Raw genomic sequence first — 12,997 nt, 5'->3', positions numbered from 1 at the left:
GCGGGAAAAAACAGGCATCTGTTACCAACCTAGTTTCCTCCTTTGAAAGGGGTTCTCTCATCAGAGACTGCATGTCTGAAGTTATTGATGAGCACATCAGAGAGAGAGGGCGATCAATAATGGCATCACTTTGTTTAGATGATTAGTTGGACCTGCTCCCTGCATTAAGATTCAGACCCAATCCAGATAGTACATTTAGTCATAATTGATGCTTCTGAAGTATGCACCGTGTCAGCTATCCATCTCAACAAAGTGTCAGCCATTATTTATCACCCTTAGAAAGAAATTAGAGGGGCAGCAACAAATCTTTCACAAGTGCTTATTAAAAATCAACAGAGAAGAAAAGCTTTGCTTTAAAGTAATAGGCTGTGCTGAAAGGAAAACCTTGTAAGGATGTTGTGTAATCTACAAAAACCATGAACCACAGTTCATCCGTAAGTGACCCAGTCTGTGGTTCAAAACTTCTGTTTCAATTTCACGGTCGGAGTTCTCTGAATTTCAGTTCCACAAAGTCATGACTGAGATTCTTTCCTTTTCCATGCGTCCACTCACCTCACTGTCATGATTGGCCATCGTAAGCAGGGTAACAGGGCTGTTGGGGTTACTGCTGTCACTGACAGGGGGCATGTGTCCGTTCCTCATGATCGGCACGGTGGCGAGTGCCTGGCCAGGGGTGTGCGGATGTGTCACGGCGTGGCCTGATGCGGCCGAGGAGGCCAGCTTGGAGCCCAGCGTCAGGTACTGCTTCACGGGCTGATTCTGGCTCTGGTGGAGATGGAACTTGGAGTTCTCCAGGTGGCTCTGTACCTGTAGCAGAACAGATCATTCAACAGTTCAGCAAGCTGACTAAGTTAGTCCAGGAAGCGCAAGGTTGGGCACTGTTTCCCATACCGCTGAAACAGCGCTGACTCAGAGTATTTGCACAGGGGTTGTCCAAAACAGCTGTTGACTTTATGAAAAGAATATCTAAAGTAACACACATAACTAGTTTGCCGTGATTAGTCACTTATGCGCAGTAAATTTACAGACTTGCAAACTGTAAGTTAGAACTCATAATAAAGTGAATCATGTACAGAAATAAAAATGTTGAAAGTGTCTTTATGGGAATTTGATCTCATTCTCTGAACTCATTTTCACAGTCTAAAAGTTAAAAAAACAAACCTAAAAGCAAAAAGCTTTTCTTCCCCCCTGAGACTTCAGCTGAATTTAACCAACTAAGCTGACTATTTTTACAATCAATCTTAATATTTAATCTTCAGTTGATCTTGAATTACATGTCAGTACAGCAATAGTCAAGATAACCTTAAAAAACATTATGAAAGCAGTGTTAAATAAACTTTACCAAGCCACTCACAATGTTTCTAAAAGTTGGTATTCTTACATTTGAAGCTCTGGTTGCATCCCGCATTGTGTAGTAACTGCAGTCACTTAAGTGTGGCATTCTCAGAAAAGCAGATAATCTTCAAATTGATTTGTTCTGGTGTGGCAGCAGGTCAACTTTAGGGATCCACGGCTGCTGCTGCTGCTGCTATCCTGTTGATCTGGTGACTTCTCAGTGAGTGTCTGTCCCTTCCAGTCTCCCTACCAGCTCTTTATAAAGGGCCCTAAGTGAACTAATTAGGCCCAAAGCTGGGTGTAAGCCTTTATGTTGCGTAGCAATGATAATCACTTCAAACACTGGACTGTTAGATCATCCAAGGTTTGATCACTGCAGGGTATCTGCCTTTAGCATCTATCACTAACTCCCTCAGACCGCCCTTTTCTTTCTGGTTGACCAATCAGTGGTGATCTCCCAAAGTCCTCTGCAACCCTCTGTAGGGGTTGTGGCAGCACAATTGACCCTTGTTCCCCAGTGAAGTTTTTAAATAACTCCTCCAATGCCATTTTTAACCAAGCCTTTCAATTCATTCAAGGCTTTTAAAGTAAATAGTTTAGTATTATGCGTTCCCCATACAATAACTGCAGTAAATCTGTTTTGAAGTCTCCTTTGGTGTAAGTTGAGGGCAAATTTAGGAAAGAACATCCCTCCTAAAATATCAAATTTTCATGCTTGTTGGTGCTCACAAAGACGGTTGCTGTCGTGACTTGCTTTATTCGTTTAGGGGCTGCAGAGTATTTAGGGGAGTACATGAAGTGCTATGATTTAAGAATGGTAGTCTTGTAATAGGTTGGTCAGTTTGCCTGTGTCTCGCGTACTTCCTCCCAAATCTGTTTTATTTACTGGTCAAAACAGCAAGCTCTCAGTTATTTTAAACCATGGAATAGATGCTCTTTCAGGGACTGACGGAATCAGGACCCACCAAAAACTGAGCAACAACAAGCTCAAGAAGCTTCGATTGGCCAGACCAGTATTACTCGAACATGATTTGAAAATGCCGATATTTAATGTGTTCCTAATTTCATGGTAACACATTTAGATCACAGTACTCAGCCTTAAAAACAGGCGACAGGTGTCGTTTATGTGAGATGAGGAAAGCAGCTAGCTTATTTAAAATGCCAAAAAAAAAGTATCATCAGCTGTTGGTTAGAACAGTCCAAGTGTTACTTCTTCTTTTACGCTGCCTCAGAAAAAAAAAATAGTCAGAACTGATTTGTTATGCAGCTATCCTTTATATCGTCATGCTTTCAGACCAAACTTCTTATTCTTCAAATGCTGTCTGGCACAAAGCTGCTGAACTGTAGGGAGTTTTTAGCTTTGACAGCTTTAGAATTGGTCTTTATGCTAAAAGTCAGCATTAAATTCCCCCTTGTCAGCTAGACTAGCTGACCTTATTCACAACTCAGCCACCTAACTAAGACCAGGCTCATCACAATACTCATCTTGTCAGTAGTGACTAAGAGTTGTTATCTGAGTTCTCCAGGCTAAACAAGATGCCAGTTGTTAGCCAATCAACATTTTTTTCCACTTTGGATAGCAGGAGGGATGCCAGGACCGCTGCACACCACATCTGCTTTGTGTGACAGTGGATTGTCCTGGTTTCACTTCAGCTTTCTCACTACTGTAAATGCCGGAGACACGCTTGTTATCCACTTAAGGAAATCTGATTAGATTTGAGGAGTAATGGTGCTTCAGTCACCAAGGCCAGCCTCGACAATGGCAGGCCTGTGCATGTGTGAAGCGGGCATGCAGGAAAATTATCAGTGCCCGCCATACACATGGGTCAGGAGAGAATATAAGAATGTAATCAATCAGGAGTTTGGGCATGTTGTAGCTATTCAGATGCTTCAGTTTTGTTTTGTTTTGGTTGTTTTCCTCTTTTTCGGCACGGCTACCAGCACCTGCTACAACAATCGAGGCAGTGTTTGAGATTATTGGCACAGAGGAGGTCATGGGTTCAGTTTTCTATTTACACACATTTGTACAGTTATTCCTGACATGCAAACCTACATTAAACTATGAAAGCTTTTTGCCTTTTGACTTAATGCACATAGTTTAACTTTAGAACACACCTTCTTGTCAGCATATTTCAGAGTGTTTGAATAAAATAATATATATCTGTATCTTCCTCACTTTTCGTCATTAGAGATATTAGACCACTAAAATAAAAATGCCAAAACCCAGAACATGCCTTTGTCCCTACATATGTCCTAATCAAATCTAAAGCACTCTACAGTACACGCCCAAGAAATCCCATCACAAGTGAATACAACTGCAGCTCTTCAACATATCAATTCAAAGCTCTGTCAGGCTTAAAATAAAGCAACATCCCAAACCTCAGCTTCTACTTACAGATAGCAGCAGGCCCGAAATTACAGTAACACCTTCACAGCTAAACGTAAGCCCAGTTCTTTAGCCTCTATTTGTGAGATCCATTTAACAGTGGTGTCATTTACCTCGCAGTTAAGAGGCGTATTTCTTTAGTGGCCCTCTCCCCCCGAAATGCTGCACTCACAAAGCCATTGTACTAGACAACCTTGCAGGTTTTACATTGAAATGCACAAAGCTCTTGCCTAATCCAGTTTCAGTCTTGCCCAAGTTCTCCTTTCACTTCAGAAAAATCCAACAACTTATGAAACACTGGGTGATGGTGACATTAGCTAGCTGTACAAATTATGGGCAAAACCTACTAGGAGTTTTGGATTCATTTCTGCAAAATGCCGCACTTTGCGACATATTGATGCAGATTATTAACATCTAACATCTTGTTTTCCCATCTCAAATGGATGGAGATGAGTTGAAAGTGGAACAAAACTCTTCCTCGGTCATGCTTACTGTATTTTGCTGAGCCTGCTAACCAGTAAATAGCTGTAACCACCCACTAGATTGTGCAATGTGAGGAAAGATAAGACTGGGATAGCGAACTGATAGCAAAAGTCCCATTCCACGGTGCCTCCATGGTTAGTCTGGCTGTAACTGCAAATGTGTCTTGCGTGCAAACAAATGCACACATAGAATTTAACACAATGTTTTCTTCACTGTGTGTCATTGCCTCAAAATTCCTGGGCTGTAAATAAGTCATTTCCCCTACCTGTAAAAGTTGGATCTCTGTCAAGGTGATTACTTTGACCACACAACAGCGGCTCATGGCTCTCCAGAGTGGCAGCGTCTCCCACCACAGGAGCTGCAAATCCTTACAGAAGAAGAACAACTGTCACAGCCACAGCTTCGTCTCCACACCGTGACAGGAGGAGAAGAAGAGGAAGAAAAAGAGAGGTGCTGCAGCCTCCTTCCTGAATTTTTTTTTTTTTTTTCAGAAATATCAGAAAGGAAGCCATGACACATCAGCTTATTTGGGAGCAGCACGAGCCGTTTCCCCTCTGTAGCTGTGTGTCTGTGTGTGTGTTTGGTCAAGGAAAAGGCCTGACAGAGGCAGAAATACAGATGGCATTTACAGTAGGGGGTTGAAGTAAGTGTGTGAATGTGTGTGTGCGAAGCCATAATAAGTTGACAGAATGTGAATTCCTGCTTGCTTGTGGATCACTACACTTTCCTGCTTTTCCCACATAACATCCAGCCTAGCTCAGCGCAGTTTCCTGTCTTCATGACACCAACTTCCCAGTGGAAGTCATTTTATCCACAAAACTGTAGTCACTTTTCCAACACAGGGAAACAGGAATCTTGAGAATGTGTGCAAACATGCTAAAACACACATTTTTATTATGTTCTAGTTATTATTAGGCCAAAAATCCCTGAAAAGTCCTCCCTTTAATCCCAAGATTTACAAGTTTTTATATTAGCAGGTGAATAAATCTGAATCAGAGTTGCTCCGATACATGTTCTGGGGTGAACTCCACACTGGTCCTGACAATTTAAGAACTCAAATTTCATATAGTAATTATTTTTGATTCACTGTAATAAACACATCAGGATTAATTTGAGGACATTGAACATAATGGCTTAAACTGAATCAATTAAATCAATCCTGTGCAGACTTTGGGTTTTAAAAGTCTTCTTTCAGCAGTTTAAATGCAGCCTGCCCCACACGTGTCTATGGTCAATGATTTCATTACGCAAAGAATGCCCTTCTTGATGCTACTATGCACAGTAATCTTCTGTGTATATAGCGGATCTAGATCATTAGGTAATATTTATGCTGCACTATCTGGATTCTGTTGCTGCTGTTTGACCATCAACACGAGGCATGCCCATCTCTCCAGCTTATCTGTTGCTGTGTTTTCCTGCACTCGTTTTTGTACTGTTCTAACCATTACCCATGTGTATATTTGTCCACTATTTTGTTTATTTGATGTCTGCTGTATGTACGCTCCATCAGATCTAGGCAAAAATTCCTGGCTGGCCATTTTTGGCTCATCTTGGGGCAAGCCACAAGTGCTCACCTTTGTTAGTCCCCCGTCATAGCATGTTTTAAACATCAGGGACTTCCTGTAAGAGTTGGCCTGCTTCTGAGACAACACTTCAAAGTGCAGCGCCCACATCTGAGGACTGTTTTATCCTGCTAGAAAAGGAATGCATAATGGACACAGCACCACTGCACTTTTAATGATTCTCATATGAATTAAATATTACAGCTATTTTAACTGGATTACACATGAAACTGTGTGCGAGAGCATGCGCTTGTTACCTTGATGAAATATTGAATTTAAGAAAATGGTTCACCTCAGCAGTGCTGCGAAAATAATTAAAATTCATACTTAAAGTAAAGACATCTCACTGTAAAATGATTTAAAGGTGCCCTGTGGAGGTTTGATTGTAAACAAACTTCTTCTTTTTTTTTTAAATGCCATCATTAATTACAAAAACACGGGTAATATTTTGAAGCCTGAGAGAAAATGAAATGTAAATTCGTACAGCGCCATTAGCGGTACATAACTACAGCTGTGGTTAAAAAAGAAAAACTGATTCCTGTAAGTACACAAACAAAACCTATTTAACTATATTTGACTGATATAGCAAGCAGAGGACTTAGTTGTGAAACTATTTTCTCTGGTTTTAACACCAAGTCATATATAGAAAAATATTTTCATAATCATTTTACTTAACAGTTCACTTTCCACTGAATTTTGGTTTAAAAATGTAGTGAACTAAAAATGTGAGCTACTGTAGCAAAGTGCAAATACCTGACATAACACACTAATAGACTAACAAAGTATACATTTGTGGCTTACTCATTTACCTTTAATTTTACAAATGAGTATTACATAAATAGCTACAGTCAGCTGAAGGTCTTCAGAAAGCTGAGAGAGGAGTAGGAGAAAGAGCGACGCAGTGCAGCCTGTCCTCTCTGTCAGTACAGGGTAGATGTAATTAGTCAAAATGCAATAATACAATTTTTGCTGCTAAATCAGTTAGAGCGCATTATTCTTTCTGTGAGCAGTGAAAAAGGAGCCTGTTCACAGGAACACCTGAGAGGTCGCAGACCCTCATGCACACATGCATGCACACTACTTCACAGACACGCGCTAGTTAAGAACATGAAGAAATAGCACAGAATAAATCCAGGTTTGTAGACTATGTTTTTTGGTTTATATATTTTTTTTTACTTCACAAGTGGTCTACACAAACTGTATATTTGTGAATAAAACCTTTTGCTGTTAATGACACTGTATTGTTTACATTGGTTGGTTTTAGTTTTTTAATGATAAGACTATAAGACATATAATAACTAAACATTATTTAAAAAAATGTTAAAGTGCACTGTCCTGTTGTTGTTAAGCCACCTAACACTGACCTGTATATTTTTCACACATAAAATGGCCATTTAACTCAGGGGATTAACCAATGATGCGTTTACACAGAACTCATTTTAAATTGTATTTTTAGCCACTTTGTTACTAGCAGCCTGCTGCAAATACATTTCATTTGTTCTAATTTCTTTAGTCAAATATAAGTAAAATGGTAACAGAATAACATAAAATTTGACATAAGTTGGTGCTATTGCACCAACAGGGTGATTCCCAAAGAGCTAGTAACTGAAATATTGGCATATTGCGATATAATGTGCAGTCTGTCCGTAAAAAATTGTGGGAATGGAACCCATGGAGGATAAAAGAAGAAGTTGTAGGCCTAAAATATATAACAGCAGATGAACCGTTTCTAAAAGTCCTTAAGAAATAGGGGAAAAAATCCAGCAAAGACCTGACACAGGACCTGACTGTTGCATATGGCCCTACAGGTGAGCCCTATACTGTTCACTGAAACCTCATCAGAAATGGTCTAATAAAAGGAACCAGGAAGAAATGACTGAAATATGCCACATTACACAAGAACCTGACAATCAGTCATTTGTACAACATAGGCTCTGTCTGCGACTGCATGCATTTCAGCCAGTAGCGTTGTGCAATCTTGTCAAACCTGATGGAAATATTGTATGGAAAAGTATGATCAGGTTTTAATACCATCTCAAACGTATCGAATTGTCAACTGCTTCATTTCTCATCATGACAGTGATGAAAAATTCAACTTCCAATGCAGTAAAAGCATACCCGGGCAGAAAAACACATTTCTATGACACACTGTCAGTCATGGATTGGCCTCCCCAGAACCTCTCAAAATTATTGAAGCAGTGTGGGATCATCTCGACAAAGAACAGAAAAAAATGCAGCATAAGAGGAGCTTTGAATGTTCTTCAAGAAGGTTGGAGAATCTTTCCTTAAGAAAACATGAGAAAGTTTTTCTAAGAGAGTTCGGACTGTATTAAAGGATAACAGTAGTCATACCAAATATTGACTCTAAAGCTTGTTACAATGATCCAAACTTTGATTTTGTTATTATATACTACATTTTTAGGCATGTTTGCATATAATTAAATTAGTGCAGTCAGCATTAATCTCCTTAAAATGACATTAACACCACAACTGCATTAATCTGGCAAATCTCTGTTAGTGAGTTAGCACGGATCGCCCGATGCGTGCGTGGGGCTGCATGGCATCAACGTGTTAGCGAGGTTAGCTCGTTAACATGTTAGCGCCATCCAATGCGGTTATGGTGTTAACATCAATTTAACGAGATTAACACTGACCGCACTAATTTACCGCACCAGGCCACCTGGTGGATTTGAGCAAGAAACACAGGACAAGTTTTCCTCAAAAGAAGTTTAAACAGAAGCTGTTGAGCAGTACAGAACAGAACAGGATTATGGGTAAACTACTGTGTAGTAGTTCTGAAAGGGGAATCTCAGCCTTGACCCTCACTGTCCAGTGAGCTAGAACAGGATAGAGCGATGTTTAGTATTGCTTCTTTGGATGATGTCAGAAAGCTGCTCCATAGACAAACTTTAATCTCTCGCTTTGGCAGACGGTGAAAAGAAGCCCCAGTGAGCCCAAGCTATAACTATTAAGATGAAGTCTTATTAAAATTATGCACATGATTGATTGCAAGACAATCCCAGCTTACCAAACTAAAGACTTTTCAAGACTGGATAAAGGATTATAGACAAAATAGTTACAATACAGACAATGAATTAGATTTCCTTAAAAGAAAGATGCGGTTAAGTACGACTGTGCTACCCTACTTTTTTGTAAAGGACAGATATATTTATCTATTTATCTCAAAAGATTTGACTCACTGTGCCTTTTGTACAAATGCTGCATGTCAAACTGAGTCTAAATACACTTAGTCTAATCGATTAGGAATCTATTCTCTCTCACTAATTCAATCTGTTCTGAAGTTATACATCCTGGTGGGAAACCACAGTAAGAGACATGAGTGTAAGTAGGATTTTATTGAAGCGTTTGATCTGTTCAGTTCACAGAGACTCTGACCTCTCAGTCCTCAGTACCAGCTGTCTGCGTGTCTACACCAGGCTGACTGACAGCTTAAATTTGCTACTGGTTTTATTATAGGCATAGATTTTTATGTATCAATTTACCAATTTCAGTCATTTCTATCTGATTTGTTTAGCAGACAAGCAGAAAATAAAATCAGAAACTACAATGGTTGTCAATAATCGGTGATTGGTAATCCTGCTTTGAAGACTTGTCATTTCATAGCATGGAGGTTGGTCTTTTACCCACCTCCAACAAAACTTATACTGAAATAACACTTACAGACATAAAACTAGAACCTTTTACATCTGCACTGATGGGAGTTTAAGTTTTAATCTGGATTCTTTGACATTTCTAGCTAGATAGTTGCAATTAGTATTAATATTTAGAACAGCAAAAATAACACTCAAAGATCATCTACTGGAATATGTTTAAATCCATTATTTAATTACTTAAACACAGCCCAGCTCATATCTATATATCCGCAGTCCACTCACAATGAGTCTGCATCTATCAGTTACTAAGAAAACATAACAATTTTTAAGAATTCAATGAAACTGTCTACTGGCAATTCTTGTAAAATTACACTCTTAGATAAACACCCTGAATGAAACTATTCATATGACATGAAGGTATAGTCATGGATGAAGCACAGACTATTGAATTTAATAGTCAGGAAAGAATCGGTAGAGCTGGCCAAAAAAGATTTAATAATCTAACAGCATCAAGACTTGTAATTAAGTCTTGGGTAACCTATTACAGAATGATCAACTTAGTCTGTAGTATTCTGAATCAATATAAAAACATTAGGCAACATGATGTAACATATAAGTGGAACATTAGACGTGCTTTTTGTGTCTGAAGATAATGGAAAATACAAAAACTAGATTGTAACTTTTTCCAACAAGGGTGCACAACATTACTTTGAATGATGCAAGCCAAATCTCTGAAGTCACATGCATAGTGTTTGGCGGTTTGTATTTCCTGTCTGGATTTAGCTGTTCGGGGAGTTGCACCTTGTCGGCCCTTTGTCATTTCATCTGGTAATAAAAAAAAACGGATTAGCTGAGATGCTACTGTGAACAGAACATGATGATTTTCCACTTATCAATCCACCTACGTTCTTCCACTTATTCAATTCGGGGTCGTGAGGGGGCTGGAGCCTATCTAGTCGGTCATGAGGCAAGAGGCAGGTTATACCTTGGACAAGCTGCCAGTCTGTTGTAGGGGTAATGGAGAGGATCAATTAATCTGACGTGCATGTCTTTGGACACTATTGGATCTATGTAAACCAGTCTAGTGGCCAAGATCCGCTGTTTGATCCTGGGAGGAGACACAAATCCCTTTGGTGTTGCGTCACAAAGTCCACCCGGTTTTAAAAGACACTTTAAAATCAAATATGTGGGCCTACCAAATGTGGTGACTCCTTGTAAATAAGGGAGCAGCTGGAAGAAGCATCTTTGTGGGAGTAAGCTGGAGTACCTGGATAGAACCCATACAGGCTTGGGGAGAACATGCCACACAGAAAGGCCCTAACCAGGTGGTGGATTCAAATCCAGGACCTTCTTACTGTGAGGTAACAGCGCTGACCACTGTCCCCTCTGATATATTGGTTTTTTTGGGGCAAAATCATGGATTCAATTGGACCAGTTACCTGCACCCCACATTTAGCAATTTGTTTAAACACTCTTTCAAGCGTTTAATTTATTCTGTGAGCTACTTTTCATTTCAGCTTACTATTTCAGACATCTATCTATTAGTTTTTATATAGTAGTGCCCTTCAGGTGGACTGTAGTGCATTGGTTGCAGACTTCAGCATGCATTACAGAATTGTTCGTTAATTTAGCAAGCTGTTTATCCCATTTATCTGTTATTTTAAGTTATTTCATCTGTGTTTTTAACTTATCATCAATCAGTTTTTTTAACCAGTTATCTAACTAGCTGTCGCAGGAGTATGGAGTCTTTCCAAGTCTTTCCACCTTGGAAAGATCCCTTTTAACTTACTGTTTATTTAAGTATTTAAACCATTTCTCCAGTGCTTCTCTGTTCATTCATTCTCAGGAGCAATTTATAGTTCATGTTTATATTTGCCACATTTTTTTAATTAGTTGGGATACTCAAAAATCTTTACATATATCACTTAGTAACTTCCACTGTATCCCACAGGGTAAACAGGACAGGCCATCAGGGTTTGATGAGTGTTTATTCTAAGTCCTCATAAACATTCAAAAACTTTTGATGAACTAAAGTCTTTGGCCAGAAAATCAGAATCGGAAATATTTCAATATTTTAATATAGTGCTGACCTTTAAAGCTTAATATGGCATCAAAAAGAGGATCGTACTGTTCCTAACTAGTATAAAGCTTTGTGGGCTAAATTTGTAATCTACTGTTCAAAAGCTTTTGGTGGACATATATTGATTAGTCAACCCCTACTCTTCTTCCTTAACTTGATTGTGGGAAATTAAATAATGCAATAGCTGTTTAATGAGAACTAAGCAGAAAATTAAATCAGCTTTGACCTTACCCGAACTAATAATATATAGTGGAGCTGTGGACAAAGAGCTGTTTGTTTGCTCCGTCTGGCTATCTTTGTGCTTTTGCTGTTTGAACGAGCGAGCTGCTGTGAAGTGAAAAGCAATCACAAGCAGGATGCAGCTCTGATCAGACGCTGATCTGCATTTAGATCATATCACATCACCTTCCTACATAACATAATGTGTTTCCATATATGCGCACTGACCAAAATGAAAGTATTTTTTTCTCAAGACTTCAAAAGCAGGCTTTCTCTTTTCTTTTCTTTTTAAATATCCTTCTTGCGTAGATACTACTGGATCATGCTACACTGCGAGCCACACTCTCCCACCACTCCAACTCCTAGTCTGGGGTAAATTGTGTAATTAGCTTTGCCTGAGTTCAATTTATTATTATTTATTTCATCATTTGGGTACTGCCAGTTCCAAGTGTGTTACAGAATTTCTGCCAGTGCCAACTTTTTCATTGTAGGCTACGATGCACTCCCCTGCCGCTGAAAATAAAGTTCAAATCAACTACAGGTTCACCAGTTTTAAACCTTAAATTTAACATGAATGTTTTGATTTCTGTTACCAACAAAATGAGCTGCTGCACATCACATCGATGTTCATAATGGCATTTGTTAATCTTTCTTGCGTCTTCGCCATATTTTAAAAGTAAACTGCCGCTTTTATTTGTTTTTCTATAACAGACTAGAATACCAAAGGGTTACCAGAATACCAAAGATTGTCTGCTTGCAATTGACATCCATTTTCAACATTTAGTGCCAGGAGTAGAGGGAATCTGCACCACACATTAAGGTTTGGGGGTGAAGTTTGGGGTGTTAGTGCAGTAGTGTCAGGGATATGAGTTACATGTAGAAGACCAGATTTTGGTCCAAGCCTTAACCAAGTGTTATAGCTGCCAAAGATGTCTTTCAAAGGGAAATGCAACAATTCCCTATTGACCAATCCTGTGCTTTATATTCCCAAATATCTTCCCAAAGCTCCCACCTCAATATCAGGAAGCCTTCATTTATTATTAATTGTAGAATGCAGTTAGAGCGTGTTGTTTTACTCTTAAAGATCCTTCTCAGACATTTTTACAGAATTTTTATATTTAAAAAAATCCAAATACAAAGTTAAAAATGCTTAAAACCAAACTTTCTTGTCATTGAAATGAATATTAACTTGCTGTATTTTATTTTAACTGTTGGATGTCCAACACCAGTTCTTATACTTACATTCAGTAACTAAGCATAAACACATTTTCACTCATTTTTGTAATTATAATGTTGTAAGGGATGGGCGGTTTATTTA

The 12,997-nt window shown here is 38.9% G+C and overlaps 1 protein-coding gene across 7 annotated transcripts in view; it reads right to left on the bottom strand.

The window, feature by feature from the left end:
* tfec (transcription factor EC) overlaps positions 1-12,997 on the bottom strand; it is a 43,687-nt gene that overhangs the window by 7,041 nt on the left and 23,649 nt on the right. For 4 of the 7 annotated variants that reach the window (XM_086269596.1, XM_086269593.1, XM_086269594.1 and 1 more), the window contains exon 3: positions 553-807. In XM_086269596.1, the coding sequence (XP_086125722.1) occupies positions 553-807 (255 nt within the window). Of the gene's footprint in view, positions 1-552; positions 808-1,381; positions 2,267-4,469; positions 4,810-12,997 lie in introns of those variants that run through there. The other 3 variants (XM_086269598.1, XM_086269597.1, XM_086269600.1) reach the window with 3 other exon arrangements.

This window comes from Aulonocara sp. 'chitande type north' Nkhata Bay, linkage group LG17 (genome assembly GCF_057382095.1).
Source record: "Aulonocara sp. 'chitande type north' Nkhata Bay isolate Kocher_YH1m ecotype deep benthic linkage group LG17, A_spYH_male_GT1.1, whole genome shotgun sequence".
Taxonomy (NCBI): Eukaryota; Metazoa; Chordata; class Actinopteri; order Cichliformes; family Cichlidae; genus Aulonocara; species Aulonocara sp. 'chitande type north' Nkhata Bay.
This window is presented reverse-complemented; position numbering and strand designations above follow the sequence as displayed.